Below are 21131 nucleotides of genomic sequence, written 5' to 3'. Positions count from 1 at the left end.
AGGCTGGTGCAGAGCTAGTCCAGGCACAGGGGAGCGCAGCAAGGGTGGCCTGACCCCTCTGGTGTCTGCAGGAAAGGCTGCACGTAGCCACGCGCTGCAGCTCGCAGAGGACACGGCGGAGCGGGATGCAGCGCGGATGTGTGAAATTGGAAAGGGGTAGAGCGAGGAGCAATTACTCATGTTTCCTCATCACCCTGCAGGCAGGAGGATTTCAAGGAAAAATTACCAGGCAGCAGATGTAAAACCGAAGGGAAGTGCTTTTTTTGCTTAGCACACAGGCAGAGAGTTCACTGCTGCAGGATGCCGCGGAGGCCAAAAGCAGGCGTGGAGTTAAAAAGGAGCGAATGCACTTCAGAGAGAATGGGGGGCATTAAATGTATGAGCTGCAAACAGTTCCTTGCTCAGGGAAAAACCCTGAGCTGCAGCACAACAGAAACCCACAGGATTTAACAGGGATGAATGTCTTCATCAGAGCATCCACTGCTGCTGGAGGCAGCCACTGGTGCTGGTACTCCCTGCAGAAAGTGGTGGTGGTGGGGAATAGGGGCTCATTTGCTCCTTGGATGTAGAGGCTGGTGCAGGCAGGTCTCCCTGTTGGGGATATAAAAGCAGGCACTGGGGAGCCCTTGAAAGGAGTTTTTCTCAGAGCCACAATTTCTCAGCTAAGAAAATAGGCAGCTTTGCCCCAAATCCCTGTTCCAGTGCAGTGGCAGAGTGGAGACAGCAGTTAGAAACAGCAAAACAATAGATGGGGGAAGGAGGGAGGAAAAGGGAGGGAGTATATGGCAATTAGTAGAAATGAGTGGTTATAGAGTGTAGAGAATTGACGAGGAAAGCCAAAGACATTGGGGGAAAATCAATTCTGACAAGCTGAACGTAGTAAGGAGTGCTTTAAAAAATGTGCTAGCAAGAGGTGGAATCCAGGAACTGTCATTCCCGAACGGAGATTGCAAAATGGTTAATTATGTAGGAAAAATGCAAACGCATTCAATAAATAGTTCTGGTAATTTGGACTGAGACATAACAACGTAGGATGCAGTACCTGCCAGTGCGCTGTGACCCAGGTTTGGTTCAACATTAAACACAGCTCCTGGAAGAGTGATGTTTGAAATAATCAAGTCAAATAATTTTGTGCCAAAGAGCCTTGAAAGGTCTGGAGTAGGAGCTGCCTGATCTGGGAGTGTTAACGGAGCTGGGGACCCCAGGATGGGCCAGCTGGAACAGTGATGGGATGCTGTGTGCAGCGCATGCTGTCCTCACCAGCCCCAGGGAACAACTGGATTAATAGCTGAGGCAGGAAACTCAGTGATGGAAATAGCATTGACGTCAGTCAACGCAGTTTGATGGGAAGGGATATTGGGCAGAGGCGTTACGTGACAGGTCCAGTTCTTAAACCTTTCCTTAGGCATCTGCTCCTGCCCATGGTGAGGAACAGGACCTGCTTTAGGCATACCTGCGGGTCTGAAGCAGCAGATCTGGTTTAATGTCAGTGGAAGATTACAGTGTGCAGCTGATCAACTTGGAGCTGGGTGAAGATACCGAGTTGATAACGCATCATGTTATTATTATTATTACTTTGCATCAGCACTCCTCATTAGAAGCAAAGCATTGTTAGCTAGATGAAGATCTGGTTTATCAACAGCTTAGTGAAGAAAAGCAATTGTTGTTGGGAATCCTCATGGAATGAGGTTCTCCTGGAGGAGCTCTTCGGCAGCAGCACTGTGCCTGCTGCCATTCAATGTTGTAATCAACGATCTGGAAGTAAATATAAAATCACCACTGATAAAATTTGGAGCTGACACGGAGATTGGTGGAGTGGAGATCATGATGAGGATAGAGCAGTCATGCAGAGCAATCCAGATTGCTTGGTAAACTGGGCCCATTTAAACAAAGTGCATTTTAACACAGCCAAATGCAAAGCTTGGATGTTGTGAAATGGCAATGCTGGTTTATATCCTGGAAAGCACTGACTTTAAAATGGATTTTAGGGTCACACTGCATGAGTAGCTCAGTGTGAGCACTCGCAGTGCTCCCACCAAAGGGTTATTACAGTCCTAGGGTGCAAAACCCTGAGAGGAAGGAGAAGCAGGGCTCTGCGGACAGCCCTGGTGAGATGGCACCAGCAGCTCTGCAGGAATCGCCACTGACGAGGACTGGGGAAGAGCTGGGGCAAGTAAAGATGAGGGCCACAGAACTGATTTGCTGGCTTGCAGGTTGAGACATAAGGAACTCGGATTGTTTAACTCCTCAAAAAGAAGATTGAGGCGTGCCTTGATCACACTGTACAAGCAACTTCTTGTGTAGGAAACGCTGCGTGCTGAAAGGCTCTTTAACCTCGCAGGGAAAGGTCAATCAAAACCCAATTGCTGTAAGTCAGTGCCAGACAAATTGATTCAGTGTCTTTCTGTGACTCCGGAGCAAGGCTGTCCGGGTGGAGAGCTTCAGCCAGCCGCAAGCTGCCAGGACTGTGCAGAGCACAAGGGTGGAAATAACCCCCATCAGTGCCATGCAGGGTTGGAGGGGAGTGGGGTTGAGTGTGGATTGCCTTTGCCATGCAGTGAGAAGAGCCTATTTGAGGGCTGCCAGGCAGGATGTGACATTTAAAAGAGGTGGTTTTTAGGTAAAAGTGATGCTATTTGGAAGTGGGCCCCTCAGGGGAGGGATAGTAGCTGTCACAGGCTGGGTTTCTGAAGCTGTTTGTTTGTATTATTGCAGGCACCCCAAGGAGCCCTGGCTGCTTGTCTGGGGTTTTACAAGCACAGAGAGAAAGCAAAAGCATTGAGATGTGTAGATGTGGCATTTACAAGGACATGGTTTAGTGGTGGACTTGGCAGGGTTGGGTTTGCAGTTGGACTTGATGATCTTAGAGGTCTTTCCCAATCTAAATGATTCTGTGATTTGATGAGCCCCAGTGATGGAGGAAGCAGTCTCAGCCAGGCACTCAGAGTGCAGGAAGAAGCAGTGGTGGAACAGCATTGCCTGGCATGATGACATGACGAAGAAATCATAGAATCATAGAATGGTTTGGGTTGGAAAGGACCTTAAGATCATCCAGTTCCAACCCCCCCTGCCATGGGCAGGGTCACCTCACACTAAACAATGGCACCCAAGGCTTCGTCCACCCTGGCCTTGAACACTGCCAGGGATGGAGCATTCACAACCTCCCTTTACAACAAAGGTGGTAAAACACAGGTTTTACCTGTGGTGGCGGATGAGCCATCCCTGGAGACATTCCAGGCCAGGCAACCTGGTTCTGGGTTCTGGGCAACCTGATCTGGTGGAAAGTGTCCCTGCTCATTGCAGGGTGGTTGGACTGGATGAGCTTTGCAGGTCCTTTCCAATCCAAACCATTCTGTGGTTCTATGTTGGGCAGTGAGGTCTGTGCAGTGAAGGCTTTTGCAAGGCTCTACACAGCTGCAGAGCCTACAGAGGAAGGATGTCCTCTGGAGGGTCATCTGCATGCAAATGTGCAGTGGGCAGGACTGCCCTGACCTCAGCTCCTCCACAAGACCTCCTGGGAGGTGCTTGCCTATCCCTTCATGAAGATTGCGCTTCTTCTTTGGCAATCTATTGGCAATCTAAGCTAAACCTACCACTGCATTTTCTTCTGTAGTGGCTAACCTTGGTCTTCGCTGCTGCAAGTGAAGGCCATTCCTTCCTGTCTGTCTGTGGCCAAAAGTAGCCATAAAAGCCTTTGCAGAAGGTTTTTATGAGCTTGAGGAGTGCTGTGTCTTTTCCACCCTTAGCCCTCTCCTCCCCAAACCAGGTTCCTCAGTCTTATTACCGTTACGTATTGCTTGTTTCTATTCCCCTGGTGCACATGTTCTCAAAAGCGGTGCCCAGCCTGGACACAGCTCTGCCTCTGCAGCCCTGCTTGAGCCCTGCAGAGCAAACACATCCCTGCGTGACTCCAGGGCAAAGCTCCTGTTTGCACATCCCAATATAGATGCATTTGTTGGTGTGAGATTGACACACTGGCGGATCATCAACCCAGGATCTGTGGTAACCCCCAGTCCCTCAGCCAGCCCCCTGCTTGCGCGGTGTGCAAATGTGACAGATCTATTCCACATCTGCCAGCCAAGCAGTTAATGGAAATACAGGCTGGAGGGACTCGGGACACAACCCGAAGAGTTTCATTTGATGCATCGTCCCAGCTGAAAGGCCTGTCTGCAGTAATTACTTTCTGACTCCAACTTTCTGAATGCCTCCCATCCACCCTGCAGTGAATTGCACTATATTACCCAAGCACAGAAGTACTATGCTGCACCTACACTGTTTTTCCTGCATTACTTGGGGAGAACATCATCTAAAACAGTGTCAAAAACTTCCTCAAGTCAAGACATAACATTTACTGCTCCTCCTCCATCCATGAGGCCTGATGTCTTTTCAAAGGAAGGAGTTCAATGGCTTGACATGTTTGTTTGTGACAAACCTACAGTGGCTGTTACTCATTTTCTTGTTATCTTGTAGGTACTTACAAAGAGTTCTTTTATCTGTTTCAGTATTTTTCCAGGAACTGAAATTAAGCTAACTGCTTTATAATTCTCCAGCTCTTCTTTTTTCTCCTCTTTAAAGACAGGTGCTATTTTAGATCGCTTCCAGGCTTCTGGAAGCTCCCTGATTCTCTACAAATTCTTTTTTAAAAGTATAAAAGGCAAAAAAAAAAAAAAAAAAAAAAAAGGCACCAAAAAAGCCATAACACCTCTGAAGTGACTTAAATCAGGTCTCTGAGCATCTGGGGTGAATTTAATCAGGTCCAACCAACCTGAAAAGCAACTTAGCTCATCTAAATGCTCCCTGTGTGTTCCTTCCCTCCGTTAGGCTCAATTCCTTCCCCTTCCTCGTTGGTGGTACCTGTGTGGGATGCCCGATTGCCACTCAGTTGTAGCAGCCTAAATGGTGTGTTGGTTCCTCTCTATCCTGATCACCCTCAGATCCCCAACAAATAGCTCCTGTCTTGGGCTCTACGTTTATGGGCGGTTTTGTGTCTTTTCTCTCTCTCTTGGTGTTTGTTTTTCATTCTCTGCACGCCTCATCCTGCTATTGCCCTATGAACTCCTGCTACCCCTTCCACTCCTCAGTAATCACCACAAAGAAGGATTTTATGGACGGGTTTGGAGGAGGATAATGATGTAGCTTAATGGTTGCTTGCAGGGAGCTCCTCCCAAGCATGAGGCAATGCTGGGGAGAGAAAGTGTAAAGCAGGGTCATTGAGACGCTTAACAAGCAGACAAAAGATGCGGGGATGACCCTTGAATCTCTTAGGATGAGAGATGGTGTCAGGTCAGAGGCTGGAAGGTGCAGAATGGAGTAACCCTGGCTCTGTGCTGGGAAGTGAACCCATAAGAGAGGCTTTTGGGTGAGCTCAGCCAGGTTGGTCTCTGAGGTGGGGTCTCTGAGAGCACCCAGGGTGCATGCAGAGTCCAAGTGCCAAGATGTAGGATGGGGTGAGTGCCAGTGATTCAGGATGCTGCGCTAACAGGGGACCTTGCCTGTGATGGGAGACGGCATCTGCCCAGGTTTGTCTCTGAGTGGAAGAGGAAGCTGGGGCACAAGCCATGGAGGGAACTGCTGGGTCAGAGGTGCAAGGTGTGCTCCCTGCATGTGCTGGTGTCTGATGGGGTGCTCCTGCCTGTGCTGGAGCCGCTCGGATGGCATCTGTGTGGGACCTGTGGTGGACCCTGCTGGTGTTGGGAGCACTGGGCAGGAGCACTCTGCCTGACCCCCTCTTTGCCTTCATCTGCTGGGTGGGTGATACAACAGCTTTTCTCTTCTCTCTCAGTTACCTCATCGCCGAGTGACGTTCTCTGCAGCCAGCCAGGCTCAGGACCTGCAGGATCCCTCCCAGCACAGCTACTACGACAGTGGGCTGGAGGAGTCAGAGACCCCGAGCAGCAAATCATCGTCAGGGCCCCGCATTGGGCCGCTGGCCCTGCCTGAGGACCACTATGAACGCACCACGCCCGATGGCAGCATCGGGGAGATGGAGCACCCCGAGAACGGTACGTGCGCGCCGCACGCGTGCCTGCCCCATCCCAGGGACCCTGCGCCAGGGCTCTCCATCCCCAGTGCTGCACCTCCCCTGGTGCGGGTGGGATGGGGCGAGGAGCTCGGATGGGACAGGCTTGCCATGTAGGGCTGGGAGGCTGGAGAAGAGGTGAGGCTCAAAGCAAGAGAACAACAAGGACATGGTGGGGACGGGAGAAGTGGGTGAGGGAGAGGAGGTCTGGGTGGAGCGAGATGTGGGAATAGGAAGAGTCGAGGAGGAAGACGGGTTTGGCAAGAGGCAGAGGGGTTTGGAATGATGTAGACAGGGGGCCCAACAGGATGGTCCGAGGTGGCAGCACAGGCAGCAGTGCAGGGGGTTGTAGCCCAGCCGATGGTGGGCTTGTGTGCCACAGTCAAGTGGTCCCATGGGTGCCCCATGGCAGGGCAGGGATGTAGGGGTGCCCGGGGTGTGATGCAGCTCTCTGTGCTGCGGTGGGTGTTGGAGCCGGGGGGTTTCCCAGGGAGCAGAGGGGGAGAGCTCAGGGGCACAGGCTGGGGTGAGGAGGTAGGTGGAGGATCAGGGAGTGTGGTCGTGGCAAACCCGACAGTGACCTCCTGCTCAGGGCCACCTTTACCTGAGCTCCCCACCGGGGGCTCTGCAGTCTCACCGTGGGAGAGCTGGCTTCCCCCTGCCCTGGCACAGCTTCAACCCCAGTTCTGCTCCTTGTGCTGCCTCTGTGCTGCCTGCCTGACTACCCCCAGCGAGCCCACTCCCCAAGCTATCTTCTCTGGCCAGCTTAAGTTGCTTCCTTGGATTTGGCTCTGGCTGTGCACATAACATTCCTGTACCTGCTGCCTTCTGTGCTCTTGTACTGAGGGGAGGTTGCAGTGGGGCTGGCAAGTTCAGAGGAACCTCTGGGAGGGAAAAAGAGGGCGTGCAGAGTGTTCTCCTGAAGTCTCCTGCTACTTCTGGGCATCCTTGGCTCTGGGACAGGTCTGTATGTGGTGTGAAAAGGGCTCAGAGTGTGTTCAGCTGGTCCAGGGAGCTGCAAACCCACTGGGTCTCCCTGTCAAGGAACACGTGTGGCCCAGGGTAGCCTGTGGTCTTGAAGGTCTCTTGGAACATCTCTTCCTTCTTCCCAGGTTAGTTCCTGGAGTAACACTGGAGTTTGGTATGCCATAACCACTGAAGCAAGGCATGGTGGTGCAGGGTCTGGCAGGGTTCCCAAATCCACATTGCTCTTGCAATATGAGGTATCCTCCTGTCTAGGAGTGTCATGCAGATCACTTTCTTCCCAAAAGTACCAGCCAGTCAACTGGGAAGTGTGAAGAGGCTCCTGGAGTCCTGGCACAGGACAACAGTACTGGAATTCTTAAGTTCCATTTGAGTATAAGCCTGTACCTACAAGAGAGGCTTGAAGGGCTTGTGGGCAAGGAGATACTACATGGCTGTGCTGAGGGATATGAAAGGGCAGTGGTGATGATGGACCTGGAAGAGGAAAGTTTGATCCCCTGGAGGTGACAGGCAACCCAGAGGTGGTGAGGGAGGAGCAGGCCTAAAACCAGAAAGAGGAAAAGCCAGGTGGACAGGGTCTGGAGCAAGCTGCTCCAGTGGAAGGTGTTCCTGCCTGTGACAGGGGTTGGAGCTGGATGAGCTTTAAGGTCCCTTCCAACACAAACCGTTCCATGATTCTATGAAAGAGAACAGGACCTGGATGATCTGCAGCAGGAGATGGAGGGCAGAAAACTCTGCCTGTATTGCTTGAGATGTTCACTGTCTGCCCGATGGGGATTAGCAGACCCAAGGAAGGCTAGAGAATACCGCCTAGAGCAGTGACTCTCAGGGACAGAGCATTCAGGCGTGGTGCCCACAGCATCACAAAACCCAACCTGCCCTATAAATTAGGCAGCTCACTTTGCACATGACACCCTGTGTATGTTCACAGCACCACGCACCCATCCACAAATATCCACATGTGATACAGTGTGTGCAGAGGCTCCCAGGGGAAGACTGTAACCCTGTTCTGCTCTCCATCCCCCAGCCTGTCCTGTCTTGGCTCCCCTCACATGGCAGTGCTGGGAAGTCAGGCTCCAGTGCCTCCAGCAGCCATTCTGACCTGTATAAACCAGGATCAGTGCAGAGGCCGTGGCAGGCCAATGCTCTGGGGAATCCACCAGCATTAACCCTAGTTGGTCCTGGTGCTCTGCAGGTAATCTGGCAAAGACAGTTTGATGAACCTTAGGGGCTGGGGTCAGCATCGTGATCCATTAAGCAGGCACTAGGTCAGGCGATTTGGAGATTAGGAGATACTGATCATATTAGATCTGTTCATTAGAATAGGGCTTCCCATGGTTCTCCTGCCCGAGATGTGGCACATGACACCTCCCTGGTGCAAACAAGACGTCTCTGCCTTGTTTGACCAGAGAAGGGTCATATCTTCCTCCCTGCAAAGAGTCTCCAGTGATATGGGACCATCATGACCTTTTAGGGGACTGTCTCACCATGCCCTTGCCTCGGCTTCTGAAGCGGCACCAGCTCCTCAAAGAGATCAGATATTGTTCTTTGTGAATCTGGGAAGACTAAGCCATCCTTGACCTTATATTAAACTGAAGAGATGAGTTGGATCCCACACACCCTATCTCGCGGCACGAGTGCAAGACTGACACGACTGCGCATTTTCTAGGCTTTCATCTAGTTATAAATATCCAACATAACAGGGCTTCCATTGCTTTCTCCAGGAGATTATCCCTGCAGCCGAACCAATCTGATAAGCAAGTATGCAAGGCTATTTATAGCTCTTCAACTGGAAGACAGATCCATGCCTTTTCTTTGTAGATGGTTCTTCACTTGATTAACACACATATCAGTGTCCTCCTTTTTTGGACACTTTTGACTGTGCAGACTGCAGTAAAATGCGGTATTGCAGGGGCTGAGCCAGGTCCTTTTCAGGAGGAATTACGATGCTTCTGATGAAGACTTCTCCAGTATCTTGGCACTGATGTGCCAGCTCCTCACTCATCCCAGGCATTTGTCATCCCTGGTATTTTACCTAGCTGCCCACTGTTTCCTCCCCAACATTTTGCCATGCTGTTATCTGCTTCTGTGGGGTACACTGAGCTGGGAACTGAGCTTAGTCTCCCACTTGGCCACCCGTTGCTTTTGCTAAAGACATCTGCTCTCCCTGCATCACAGATTTGCTTTAGTTGGAAGGAGCCTGGGAGTGATTCTGCTCTGCAGAGGATCTGCCCTGCCATAATGCATGCAGAGCTTGGATGATGAAAGTGCCAGTCTCTCTCCATTGACGATGGAGACAATTTAGTAAGATTACAGGACCAAATATGTGCAATTTAGGAACCGTTACATCAAGGCTGTTTCGCTCTGTCCCTGTGTGGTACAGAGGTACCTGATGAAGTATTGCATGAAGTAGTTCTGAATTCAGCCCACAGAGCAGGGACGAATGTTTAAATTGCTTTATCCCCATTATTTAAAGTGGGCACCCCATGCCATTTTTAATGCATGCCATCACAACCCCGCACTGAATATGTAATTAACAATCATCTCCTGAGCTTTCGCAATGCACTTAGTGCAGTAGTGTCTGTACTTCACAGATGTTAATGAGTTTATCCTCGCAGCTCTCCTTCCAGGAAGGAGTTTCCACCCTAGGTGGGGAATGAAACAGAAAATCACAATCTGCATTCTGAGATGGCTGCTAGCATTGGGTGACCCCCGGAGGAGCTGCTGCAGCACCCCAGTGCTCCGAGCCATGGGGCTCGGAGCTGCTCTTGGATGGCAAAGCTAAGGCTGCATACGAGGCGTGAGCAGCGTGGCTTTGGGACTGTGTGGCAGAGCTAGGTGTAAAACCCTCTCACCTGGTTCATAGTCATAGGCTTTTCTGTCAAGACCAGTCTTTTTCTGATGGTCTCCTACCTCCTTTGTACACCTCAGCACAGGCTGAGCGTAGGAATTGAGAGAGCATTGCCGGGGTTTGACTGCTGGACTTAATTAAACCCTTTCAGTCCAGAGTATTGTTAGTTTCAAGAAAGATTGGTAGGTTGATGTAAGCCAGAAGGAGCAGCTTGTCTAACCCCTGCATGACACAAGCCATAAAATTCCACCCTCTGATTTCTTCATCTCACCATGGCTGAGCGGGAGGACTGCTTCGGAAAGGTCCCGTTTTGAGCGCAAATGGTGGCAAGTGTTCCGGTGATCCCTTCCAGTGGCACATCCTCTCTGCCCCCAGTTTCACGTGCTGCAACTTGAATTCTGCTTGAGCTGCGCTAGCTGCCGTTTAATTCCATTGAATCTTACAACATTAGGAGACACCTCACTTGATGCATACTTGTAGATCGCATGTGAGCAAGTCAACATTTAAAGTTCCCTTTGATATGCTCAAAACCTGAGTCAAGTCCCTCACTGTGAGCAGAGCCAAGGCAGGATATCTTGGCAGCTGGGTCTCTCTTCCTTCCCTCCCACCTTTCCCTGCACTCCTCCCAGCCATTGCCATCTGCTCACGATGCCACCGCAGACCTGCAGTCCCATTCCTGGGCAGCAGCAACAACATCTGGCACATCTTGGATGTGTGCGCTGCTTTTTGGCAACCCTTGCAATGGCAGCCTGGGGAGATAATTTTCCTCCTGCTCCCCTTTGCTACGCTTCTGATTATAGTTCGGATCTTCCCTTCCTTCATATCATTTTTTCTGTGCTTGATGGCCAATTTGCCAACAACCTTTTAGCGGTGTGGATGTGTCCAGATGATAGCCCACAGCTCTCAGCAGCACTCAGTGGCATCCATAGCAGCCCCAGGCACAGAGATAATGTGACTGCTGGTGTTCATCTTCATAGCCTCACAACAGGCATGTGTGTCCATCACACACAAACAGAGCTGCTGCTGCCTGGCACAGGGCTGCGTATGCCCCCTGCAATATCACAGCACCTTGGGAAGGTGGCTAGCCCACAAGAGGAGTCCCAAGCCAGCAATCTCTTCTTACTGCTCATGGTGATGGGATGGGTTTGCAGCACTGGGCAGCCACTGCCTCCTGTCTTCTGCTTCGTGTCAGTCCAGTCATGAGCTTCTTTTTAAGGTTCTCCATGCTGTTGTTGCTCAGTTCCTTCCAGCCAGCAGATGGGACCGAAAAAAAATGACTGTCTCTCTCCTCCTCTGGCAGAGTGAAGTCTCTGGATCTTAAAGCCTATTCTTTTTTCTGCATTATCTGTAAATGTCCCTTTTGTCTTGCAGAAAGTGTTCCAAGCACATGTTCAGTCTGCAGATTTGTTTTCAAACATACCCTGCGGCACTTTTGCTTTGTTGCAGAGGACTGAGGAATGCTTTTGACTGGGTTTCTGTCTGGGCTGTAGGATTCAAGCAAGCTCTATGCCGTGTCCTGGTCAAATGCTGTGAGCCCACATAGGTTGTCTGGTACACGGCACTTACTGGAAGATCTCACACCTTTTAAGAGAACACTGAGAGTACGGCAGAGGGTAAGATAAATGGTGCTGCCTGTGGAATAAGGATGGTCTCTGGCTGGCACTGTGTCCCCTTTCCAACTGAGAGCCAGCAGGTCACACATCTAAGGGCTGTTGGCTTGGCTCTGACCAGTGCTTGGATTCCTCTCTAGCTGAAACATTGGGATTTTTTATAACTGATCCTTCTTAACACAGGTTATTGACACCAGGGCTGGAATTACTTACTGTAGATGTTTTGTCATTACTAGCAGCTTCTGAGTCCTGCTCTTGTTTAGGGTACACATCCTGTCTGGGACCATCTTCTGCATCTCGTCTACTTCTACAAATTACATCTGGGTTCCTCAGTGATCTTCAGCTCTGCAGGCATCTGCATTTCGTCATAAGAAATCGTGAGCTTGTCTTCTTTCTTCAGTTAATGTTGGTTCATCCCCAAAGACAGCTTCTGATTCTCCTAATCACTACTGGAGAGAGATGTAGGGAAAGATTTTCATTGGGAGAGGCAACATCTGACAGATTGCAAATGGTCATGGATTACACCATCGCTATTGCAACACGCCGTTTCTGTCTGAGCTGTAACTGCAAACTTGTTCTCACCCTAATGTTTTTCTTCTCCATGTTTTCCAGCATTCATGCCTGGGTAAACTCTCTGTTACGACAGAGCCGTTCAGTCAGAGCAGGTCTGGGATGTCACGTCAGCCAGGTCACCTTCCTCACCTTAGCTGCACCAAGGAGCACGGGGTAAACAGGGTACAGCTGGTTTCTCCTCCCCAGACTGAGTAACAACTACACAGCTACTAGCTACAGAGAATGCCTTTAATCCTCTCAAGACCTTCTAAGAAGGATGCTACTTGCTTCAGACGTTGTCCAAAATAGCTTTAATAATTTATTTGACAGTGTCTTTCTTGTCTCACAGGATTATGTGGTAGTGTGCGTGTAAGATTGTCCTCAGGTTCTCCAAAGAGCATTGGCAGATCCTGGACATCTCTAGAGGAGCTCTTTGAAGGATCCAAGTTTCCTTGTTGAATTCTGATTACGTTTTTCACCCTTTCTGTCCCTGAACTGTAGCTGCATTATGTGATTATGGAAAATCTAGGCAGGACAGCTGTTCTCAGTCAGTGCCTGAGGGACAAAAAGCTTCACATTTCAGTAGGAAGGTGCCTTCTCTTGTAGAATATATAGATCCCTATGGCTGTACGTGTGCCTCCTGCATTTAAGATGGGATTTTTTGAGTTTTCTGCTATTCCTTGTGATCCTGGGCTGGGCTGTGACATCTTCCATTCCCTCTTGCTGTCTTTGGCAAGACGATGGAAATGACAATGTCATCTCCCTTCTTTTATGTCCTTCACATTCTCCCTGCTGTGAACCTACTGGATGGAGAAAATCCTGTCATTATTCTACGTCTTTACTCTTTCTTCCATTTGGAAGCACTACCCACCACGATCCTCTCCCTGTGCTATCATGAGTGCACATCCCAGTGAGATGACCCTGCTCTAAACTTGCTGATTTACTGCATGATATTGCAGAGACCCCAGGCTTGGGAATGTGCTGAAAGCCAGCCCAAAACTCACCTTGCTTTTTGGAATCACTCTTCCCTATTCACTCTCACCTGGCAGGACATGCACTCCTGCAGCCCTGGTGACATTGAAACAGGGAACTCTTCACCTTCACAAAGTGGCTGCAAGGTGAGGTACAGTTTTACTGCCACACAATGAGGGTTTTCTTCCTTGCCTGGCAGTGATTGCAAATGCCCATGCAAATGTTCCTTCTTATCCAGACCAAATCTAAACACCCCTTCCTTGGTACAAAGTCTATTTTCCAAAGAGTGGTTTATGTCATCCTCAAACTATTCATGGGTTCAACTCAAGTTTGCTAAACTCTGTTACAGGAAGAAGCATTCAGAATTAGGTCTGCACCAGGAACAAGAGGGTGGGTCCCTTTTGCGTTTGTCCCACGTTGCTCTCCAGGCAGGACTTTTCATCAGAACAAGGGGTTGGATGGAGCTCCCTCAGACACTTCTGTTGTGTTTGGTTTTGTATAGAAATGTTTTCTATATCCTTTTAAAATCTGCATTTGAACAGGGCTTTGAACCCAGTGCCTTGCCCTTGGACAGGTTCTCTGGAGCGACTGCAGATGTGACCTAGAATCATAGAATCATGGAATGGTTTGGCTTGGAAGGGACCTTAAAGCTCATCCAGTTCCACCCCCCTGCCATGGGCAGGGACACCTTCCACTGGAGCAGCTTGCTCCAAGCCCCTGTGTCCAACCTGGCCTTGAGCACTGCCAGGGATGGAGCATTCACAGCTTCCTTGGGCAAGCGGTGTGTCTCACTGGAACAGGACATCCATGGGGGAGAGCCAGCAGCTGAGTTATGAGCATTTCTGTTGATGAACCTGTTAAGCACAGCCAGCACCCTGTGTGTTTTGTTAGCAAGAGTGCCAGAATAGGCAGCTCCCCTCCTCTGTGTCCTGGTTTGCTCATCCCTGTCCCTGTGCCATGTGCCCTCTTGTGCCAGCACAGCAGTTTGGCTGCATGGCAAACTGGACTGGGGAGCTGATCAGGCTGAAGGTTTGCTGGATCACTTATTTTTTGGCTATATTACTCTGAAGTCAGAGCAATTTTCCTAACCTGACTACTCTGTGGCTCCACAAAGAGCAGAACTTGCAGAACGCAGGGCTTTGGCAGAAGGGCACCGAACAGCCACGTGAGGTTTAGAATACATCTAAACCAGAAACAGTGACTAAGTGTAAAAGCAACAGACAGCTAGGATCCCTCAGCAGCCCCAGACTATTTGTTGTTTTCAAAGACCTGCTTCCTTAGAAATCTTCTTTTGAAGTAATTTGACATGCCATTTCCAGCTCCTGTGTGATCTAAGTCAGTTATTTCCCCTTTATCTGCCTCTGAGTGCTCCTGAATGTCTCTATAAACCTTCCTGCTTGGCAGTACCTCTTCCTATGTAAAGGGACCTGCATTAGTGTGGGATTTAAACTTAATGCTAGAGAAGCTTATGAAGTCACCCATTTGAGCTTCTTGAGGACTTCACACTGCATTTTCTTTCTCATAGAAATAGCATGTGGCTGAGTTTGAAGGATTGGTCAGGTGTAGATCCCTCAGGTGGAAAATCCCTCTTGTAGGCATGAGAGAGTGGATAAGGGATTCATTCCTGTCCTCGGAGAAATCAATGTGAGGTCAAATGTCAATCTCAGTTGTTCACTCTTCTCCAGGATTTCATCCTTTGTGCTCTCACTATTAATGAATTTCTCTCTCCGTCTCCTTCCCACAAACTCTCATCCATCCTGATTTGAAGTCGCCTCCAGTAAGTGCTGTAACGCTAGCTCTTTGCTTTACTTGCGAGAGGACACTCCATAAATCTAACATTAGTCATGGCATCTGGCGAGAGATACCAAGGATAGGCTGCTTTGACTCAGAGCTTATCTAACCATATCAGCCCCTGTCTTTGCCTTTCAGAGAGCTGAGGTTCCCCTGCAGGAACCAGGGCTCATTTCTTGTGAGCTGATGCAATCATGCAGAGCCAGTGCTGGTACAATAGCAGTGTAGGGAAGCCACATGGTGGTGAGCTCCTTCTTCCCTGGGCATTGTGGTTGGACCTGGATAATCTCTGCAGTGGGCTTCAGCCTCACTCCTTATGGGAAAGGAGGGCTGCACCTCCCTGATGGGAGAGTAGGACTGCCCAGGGTCTGATGGATACCAGGTCCTACATCGGTGCTTCTTCCACTGCCATGTCACTGAAAACAAGGTTGTTCTTATTGCTGGGCTTTGAGGCCAGCCACCCCAGCATATCTCATACCTACTTGGCTAAACTCTTTCAGTCAGTGTTGCTTCATCCATCCTGTCCATTGGGAAGGGCTGCTCCACACAGAGTGCTCACCTCCAAACTGCACCAGGGCTCTTGTCTGGTAGAAAGCTGCTCTGACTCAAAATGATGAGGACAGTGCTCAGTCTTGGGGATGCTTAGATTTACACTCAGGACCCTTGCTCCAGCAGAAGACTGGCATTATCAAGTTTAACTTGTTTCACTTTTAAAAGCATTTAGGGTGAACTGCCAAAAATGCCGTGAGTCAGGAATAAATCAGCTGTGGTGGCCCATGTGTGAGAGGATGTGTACCTCTCGTTTAGTCTATCTGTTTTCATATACTCATTCAGATATAAAAGGTTAAATGTTCTTACATGGATGGCCATAAACCATCTGTACGCGAAACACTGGGAGAGGCTGGGGAGGGGATCTGGCAGAGAAAAGCAGGATGGGCACAAATTCATAAACCCAACAGTTCTCAATCCATTGTATGTCTGTGTCTGTTTTCAATCAACCTTGCTTGGAAGGGAAAAAACAAGGAGGCAGCAAGAGAAAGGAGGAAAGGGTTAGGATATGATCTTTGTTCAGGGATGTGTCAGAACAGCATGCTGTGTTGGTTTATAGCTGCAGAGGAAGGAGAAGATGGAGTGGGGAATGCAAAATGACAGGGAGCGAATAGATGTGCTATTTGCCTGATGTATTTTGCTGCTAATTAGTATAATGCCAATTAGACATAAGTAATCTTTTTTCTTCTTCTTTGGCTGTGTAAGTTATTGCTTGAGAATATGCCAGCTAAAACCAAGATATTAAACTTGGAGTGATATGGAGATCTCTGTTCCTTGAGGATCTCTAGATGAAATTACCCAGACAACAGGGATCTTGACAAAAGCAAGACTTATTATATCTCGAAATAAAATGAATAAAAGCAAAAGGAATTGTATATTCTGTGTCTAGCATCTTGCTGCTTATTAGCCACAGAGGAAGGGGCACCCACTGGGATGCAGATGAATCAGGGAGAGAAGGCAAATATCTTGCCTTTCCTGAAACCCGTGCTGCTTTCATGCTATTGTTCCCCCTATCAGCAGCTACATCCTGAACCCTTCCCGTGCTCAGGCAGTTCCGTGCTGCAGGTAAACCCTGTTGGCCACACATGTTCTATTTTTCATCTCCAAGCCCTGTTTTCTCTTTGCTAACCCACATCAGAAGACACAAGACTCATGTTGCTTTGCCTTTGGGCCCTCGGGACATAAACCTCCTTAATGATGATTAATGGCTTCCTTCAAAGGGTCAATTGCTGATCCTAGACCTCTCAAATCACAGATCCTTTTGAGTGCTCTACCTGTCCAGTTCCGAGCTGCTTTTTCAAACAGGTACACCGCTGCTTTGCTCAGTGCTGCACACATCTATTGCTATGGACTGTGCATAAGGAGCAAACCTGCTATTACCATCTTCTCCCTTTTGACAAATAATCTGTAAAAATTATGCCCTTGGACTGATTCTGGAAGTTTTCAGACGTCTCTGCTGGACCGTGAAATCAGAACCTTCTCATGATCATCCTGCTGTGCCTTTGTGCTGTGCTTTGGGGGTGACAGAGCTGGCAAATCCCCTTTGCCAACACAAGGCAATGATGTATCCCCCTTGTCCTGCCAGGGTGCTAGGCAGCAGGTTTGATCCTCTCTCATTCCTTAAAGCATGTTTTATTCATCCTGCGCCTTTAGGACTGCCTCTGGCAGCTCTCCCTCGAGTGGTGCAAACTTTATTGCATCTCACCTCTAGCAGTCTGTAAACTGCAGCACTCAGGAGTAGCTGGAGGTTGATATTCCCTATCGGAAGCGATTATCCTTCTTTTTCCCACTCTCCCACAAGTGCGCCTTTCTGCCGTCCTAATAACAAACATGGGGCAGAGCAGTATTCATCAGAAGCTGGGCTTTTCCCCTGGATCTTCCCAAACAAACCATAACCAGTCTGCCTCATTCCTAAACCTCCCCATTTGCATCAGACCACTGATATCCTCCCGCCTGCTCAGAGCTGCGCCTTTAGCGAGCTGCATTGGCGTTGATACATCCTATTTTCACATGAGGAGGTGACTTCTGCCCTGCTGTGGCCATTGCCACTGCAGATCCTGTCAATGCCCCCATGAGGGATTATGGCAAGTGCTTCAATTCAGAATCTTTGACTACCTGGGCTGATCCTTGGCACACGTTGTGGCTGCACCACAGGAGGATGTGACCAGTGCATAGGCTGCTCCCGCCACATCACAGCCACAAATCCCTCCCCATTTAGTTTCCACTGCAGATTTTCAACCTCTGAGGCTGTGGGTGGTGGAGGCATCAATAATGTGCGTGTTCAGCTGGGTTTATGGCACGTCTCCTCACTGCAGAGAAAGGGGCTGGGTAGTTCAGAGGTTCAGGCTCTTCTGTGTGGGCTCTTTGAGCAGTCAGACACCCTCATTTGCTGTTGGGTCATTTTGATGACCATACCCCTGGTCTGATGCTCGCAAAGATGTTCTATGTTGGATTTCACCTGCGTTTGGTTCTCTGGCTGGGTGTGGTATCCAGGTCTATGCGTGCACCCTCCATCAACACAGACATTTCCTCCTCAAGCCCAAGAGCATCAGGTCTGGGTTTAATGCCCATTCCCTGTTCCCTCAAATATCCACCACAGATTCTGGCAAGGATCTAGCCTCTTCCTCCTCTCCATCATGGCTGAGCCAGCCAGCGTGTTTCCAGAGTCAGAGCAGACGCAAGAAAGCTGAAGCGACAAGTGAATGCGCTCACTCTACTCTTAAGCAGCCCAGGAAAGATCTGTGGAAAGAAAACAAAGCGTGTGCATGCAAATCCATACTGTCATTTCCTCTCTCCTTGGGGTTTGGCTTGACTCTTTTACAAAGGCTCTTCCTTCTCCCCTGCTCCGCTTCCCTCCGAGTGGTCTTGGTTTCCTTTGTTTCCAGCTCTCCTTGTTGGAGGCAAGCCCTTTTCATAAAGTTGTGATTTCTTTTGTCAGTTAAACACCTATGTGACTTCAAAGGCCTCGAGCAGCACTTTGCTGTGTGGCTACCGGCTCCCCTGCAAGAATAATTTCCCCTGCTTCATTGTCCTGCTGGAGAAAGATTATTAAATTGTTGATGGAGAGTTAACAATGGTTTTGTTCAAAGGCAGACATGCGTACTCCCTGACACAAGAGCTTTAATACAAGCTTACAATGAGAGGCAGCCACCAAGGAGCAAACACAGAGTGCTCATAAAACCAGAGCAGTGCTCCTAAGTCCCCCTTGCACATGAACTGGGGCACCTTGCAATGTGCTCCAAGGTTGAACATGTGGCTACAAGCCCGGAGGTGACAAAACTGGGCTTGATGGAAATGAGTTTAGAGAATAAATTAAAATATCATGCATTAATTCTTGCTCCTGATTAGGATTGAGGAACTAATGGTGGTGGGAGAGGACCACCCCTTGCAGGAGCAGTGGAAGGATGGCACAGTGTTGGTATAAGGCTGAATCGCTCCATTCCTCCTGCTTGGAACACGCCAAGCACACGCGTGCATCTCCCAACCAGGCTGCAGCTTCCCAGCAGCTTTAGGAATCTGCAATGAAGATCATTATATAGACTGTACAGCCTCGGGCTGCTTGGCATTTTGTGTTATACAGCCTTGGTTTTGATTGCTTATCACTTCAGCAGATTTCCAGCACTAAGGCTTGAATTTTCCATGCTGGGTTTCCCTCGGGTCAATGCCTTTTTCTTCTTTTCTGGAGGTTTAGCAGAGGTGTTCCAGCTGTTTCTTGAGAACAAGATGTGCTGGCTCAGCCCTGCTAACAAACTGATTATAAGAAGTTCTTTTCAAGACCCATTAGCTTAACCATGCTTTGGAAGAGAGGTGTGGAATTTGGCACGGAAGCTGTCAGCATCAGTTGGGGGTTGCATGCCCCAAAATGCCTGAGTCCCAGCACACAGCCCTGGTACCTGCTCCCACACACTGCTGTGCGGCCTTCAAACAGCAGCAGCTCTCAGGGTCTACGCATCCCAGCCCTCCCTCACAGACCTGGTGCTGCAGCTGCTGCTGTTTGATGGCATCTCTCTTTGCCCAGTACACTGGAGGTCCCCAGTTCTCTTTGGGGTGCTGGGTGCTGCATGGTTGTTCCTTGCCAATGGGAGGGCTGAGTGTGGCTTGCAGTGCTGCAGGGGCATGCAGCATGCATGGGCTCTGGTGTCAGGGTACATCCAAGCGTGCTGTGCTGGGAGAGCTGCTTTGGGGTGGGGTAGGGGATCCAGGGACCTGCTGCTGCTGGGTGACGGAGCTGGGCTGTAGGGTCCCCCAACCTGCCTGTGGTGGAGGCAGCTTGCTGTCAGACCTCCAGGCTGACATCCCAGAGGTCCATGTAGGGCCGAGAGAACCCTGCGTCCCCATTAAGAGCATCATGGCTGCCACTGGGGATGGGGCTTGGTCCCTCCCTGCCCACCTTGTCATAGAATCCCAGACTGTTTTGTGTTGAAAGGGACCTTAAAGCTCATCCAGTTCCAACCGCTGCCACAGGCAGGGACACCTTCCCCTAGAGCAGCTTGCTCCAAGCCCCGTCCAACCTGGCTGCCAGCACAAAGGGACTCTCTTTACCTTCTTCTCCCTTTTATTGTCTTTCCTGGGGTATGTTCCCTGCCTTTGTCCTGCTTCTCCCGTGGCAAACTGGCAAAGGCACCGCCTCAAGCTCCAGTGAGCTCCCTGATGAGGTGCTGCCAGGCAGGGAAGCGCGCTGCAGCTTTAATTAAATGATAAGGGCAGAGCCCCGGAAGTGGGGAGATAAGTGCAGGGTGGCTGTGTGCTGCCACACTTACCCAGGCTCTTTCTAATTAGCTCTGAGGAGCTCGGGAGAGGAAGATTAACCCTTGGAGCGAGGCTGGCGGGAGCCATGGGCTGCAGCAGAGCCACGGTGCTGAGCCCGGCCCCACACTGGGGGCTGTGGTTCACACTGTGCGGTGAGGGCTGGAGGGGACCCCTTCATGTGCTCCCCCAGAGCCCTTTGCCTTCATAGAGGGGCTGGGACAGAGGGGATGGGACCCCCGCCTTACGCAGGCTCAGGCACAAGGTAGAGATCAAGGATTAGCACTGGTTCCTCCTGTAAGAGCATTTGCTGCTGTAATATGTCCTATGCCTGATATCTTGGGGTGGTTGGGCTGCTGCCCCAAGGGTTTCAGTGCAAGCAGGTAGAGTGTCCCCAACGTCTGGAGGGTGTCCCCAGCCTCTGGAACCACGGCAGGAGCACAAGGCACAATCCTGCAGGAGCCATGGACAGGTCTCCAGTCCGCTCCAGGAGCCATTATATGTCTCAGTGATGCTCTGAGAGGGGAAGAAGGGTAAGAGGACCACTCTATTTCAGCAACCCATAATAATATGGACAAGGAGCTCCCCAGGACCTGGTGCCACAAGGGCCATGTTGCTGCTGTTCACCCAGACACAGCAGACCCTGGCTGGAGAGTGCCTTGCATCAGAGGGCTGGGCAAGGGCACCTCAGCTATGGGTCAGTGAGTAGCCAGAGCTCTCACTGGCATGGGGATCACTGCTGCTGGCCCTGGGTGCCTGGCCCCTGTGGTTTCCCCCCTCCCATCATCCAGCAGTACCAGGAGCCTCTGGGTAATGCATCCCTGTATCCTCAGGGAGCCCCTGGCTGGACAAGGGGATGGGTCAGCCCCACAGACCCAGTCTGGGACCCCCACTGGGAGGGTCTGGGAGCATTCCTGTGTGCAGGAGACAAGGTGAGAATGTGGAAGGAGCAATTGTGTCGGTATTTGGGTAGCAGGAATGCGCATACAAGGCATGCATGAGCTGACAGCCCCAGGGGATGGCAGCTGGTGTTCCTCTTGCCATTTACATAACCATC

The 21131-nt window shown here is 50.1% G+C and overlaps 1 protein-coding gene across 2 annotated transcripts in view; it reads left to right on the top strand.

Annotated features, from left to right (window-relative positions):
- The window catches only part of PCDH1 (protocadherin 1), a 54508-nt gene that overhangs the window by 21466 nt on the left and 11911 nt on the right, over positions 1-21131 (top strand). For both annotated transcript variants that reach the window (XM_065690421.1, XM_065690422.1), the window contains exon 4: positions 5783-6002. In XM_065690421.1, coding sequence (XP_065546493.1) covers positions 5783-6002 — 220 coding nt within the window. The remainder of the gene's footprint in view (positions 1-5782; positions 6003-21131) is intronic.

Source organism: Lathamus discolor, chromosome 10 (assembly GCF_037157495.1).
Source record: "Lathamus discolor isolate bLatDis1 chromosome 10, bLatDis1.hap1, whole genome shotgun sequence".
NCBI lineage: Eukaryota > Metazoa > Chordata > Aves > Psittaciformes > Psittacidae > Lathamus > Lathamus discolor.
This window is presented reverse-complemented; position numbering and strand designations above follow the sequence as displayed.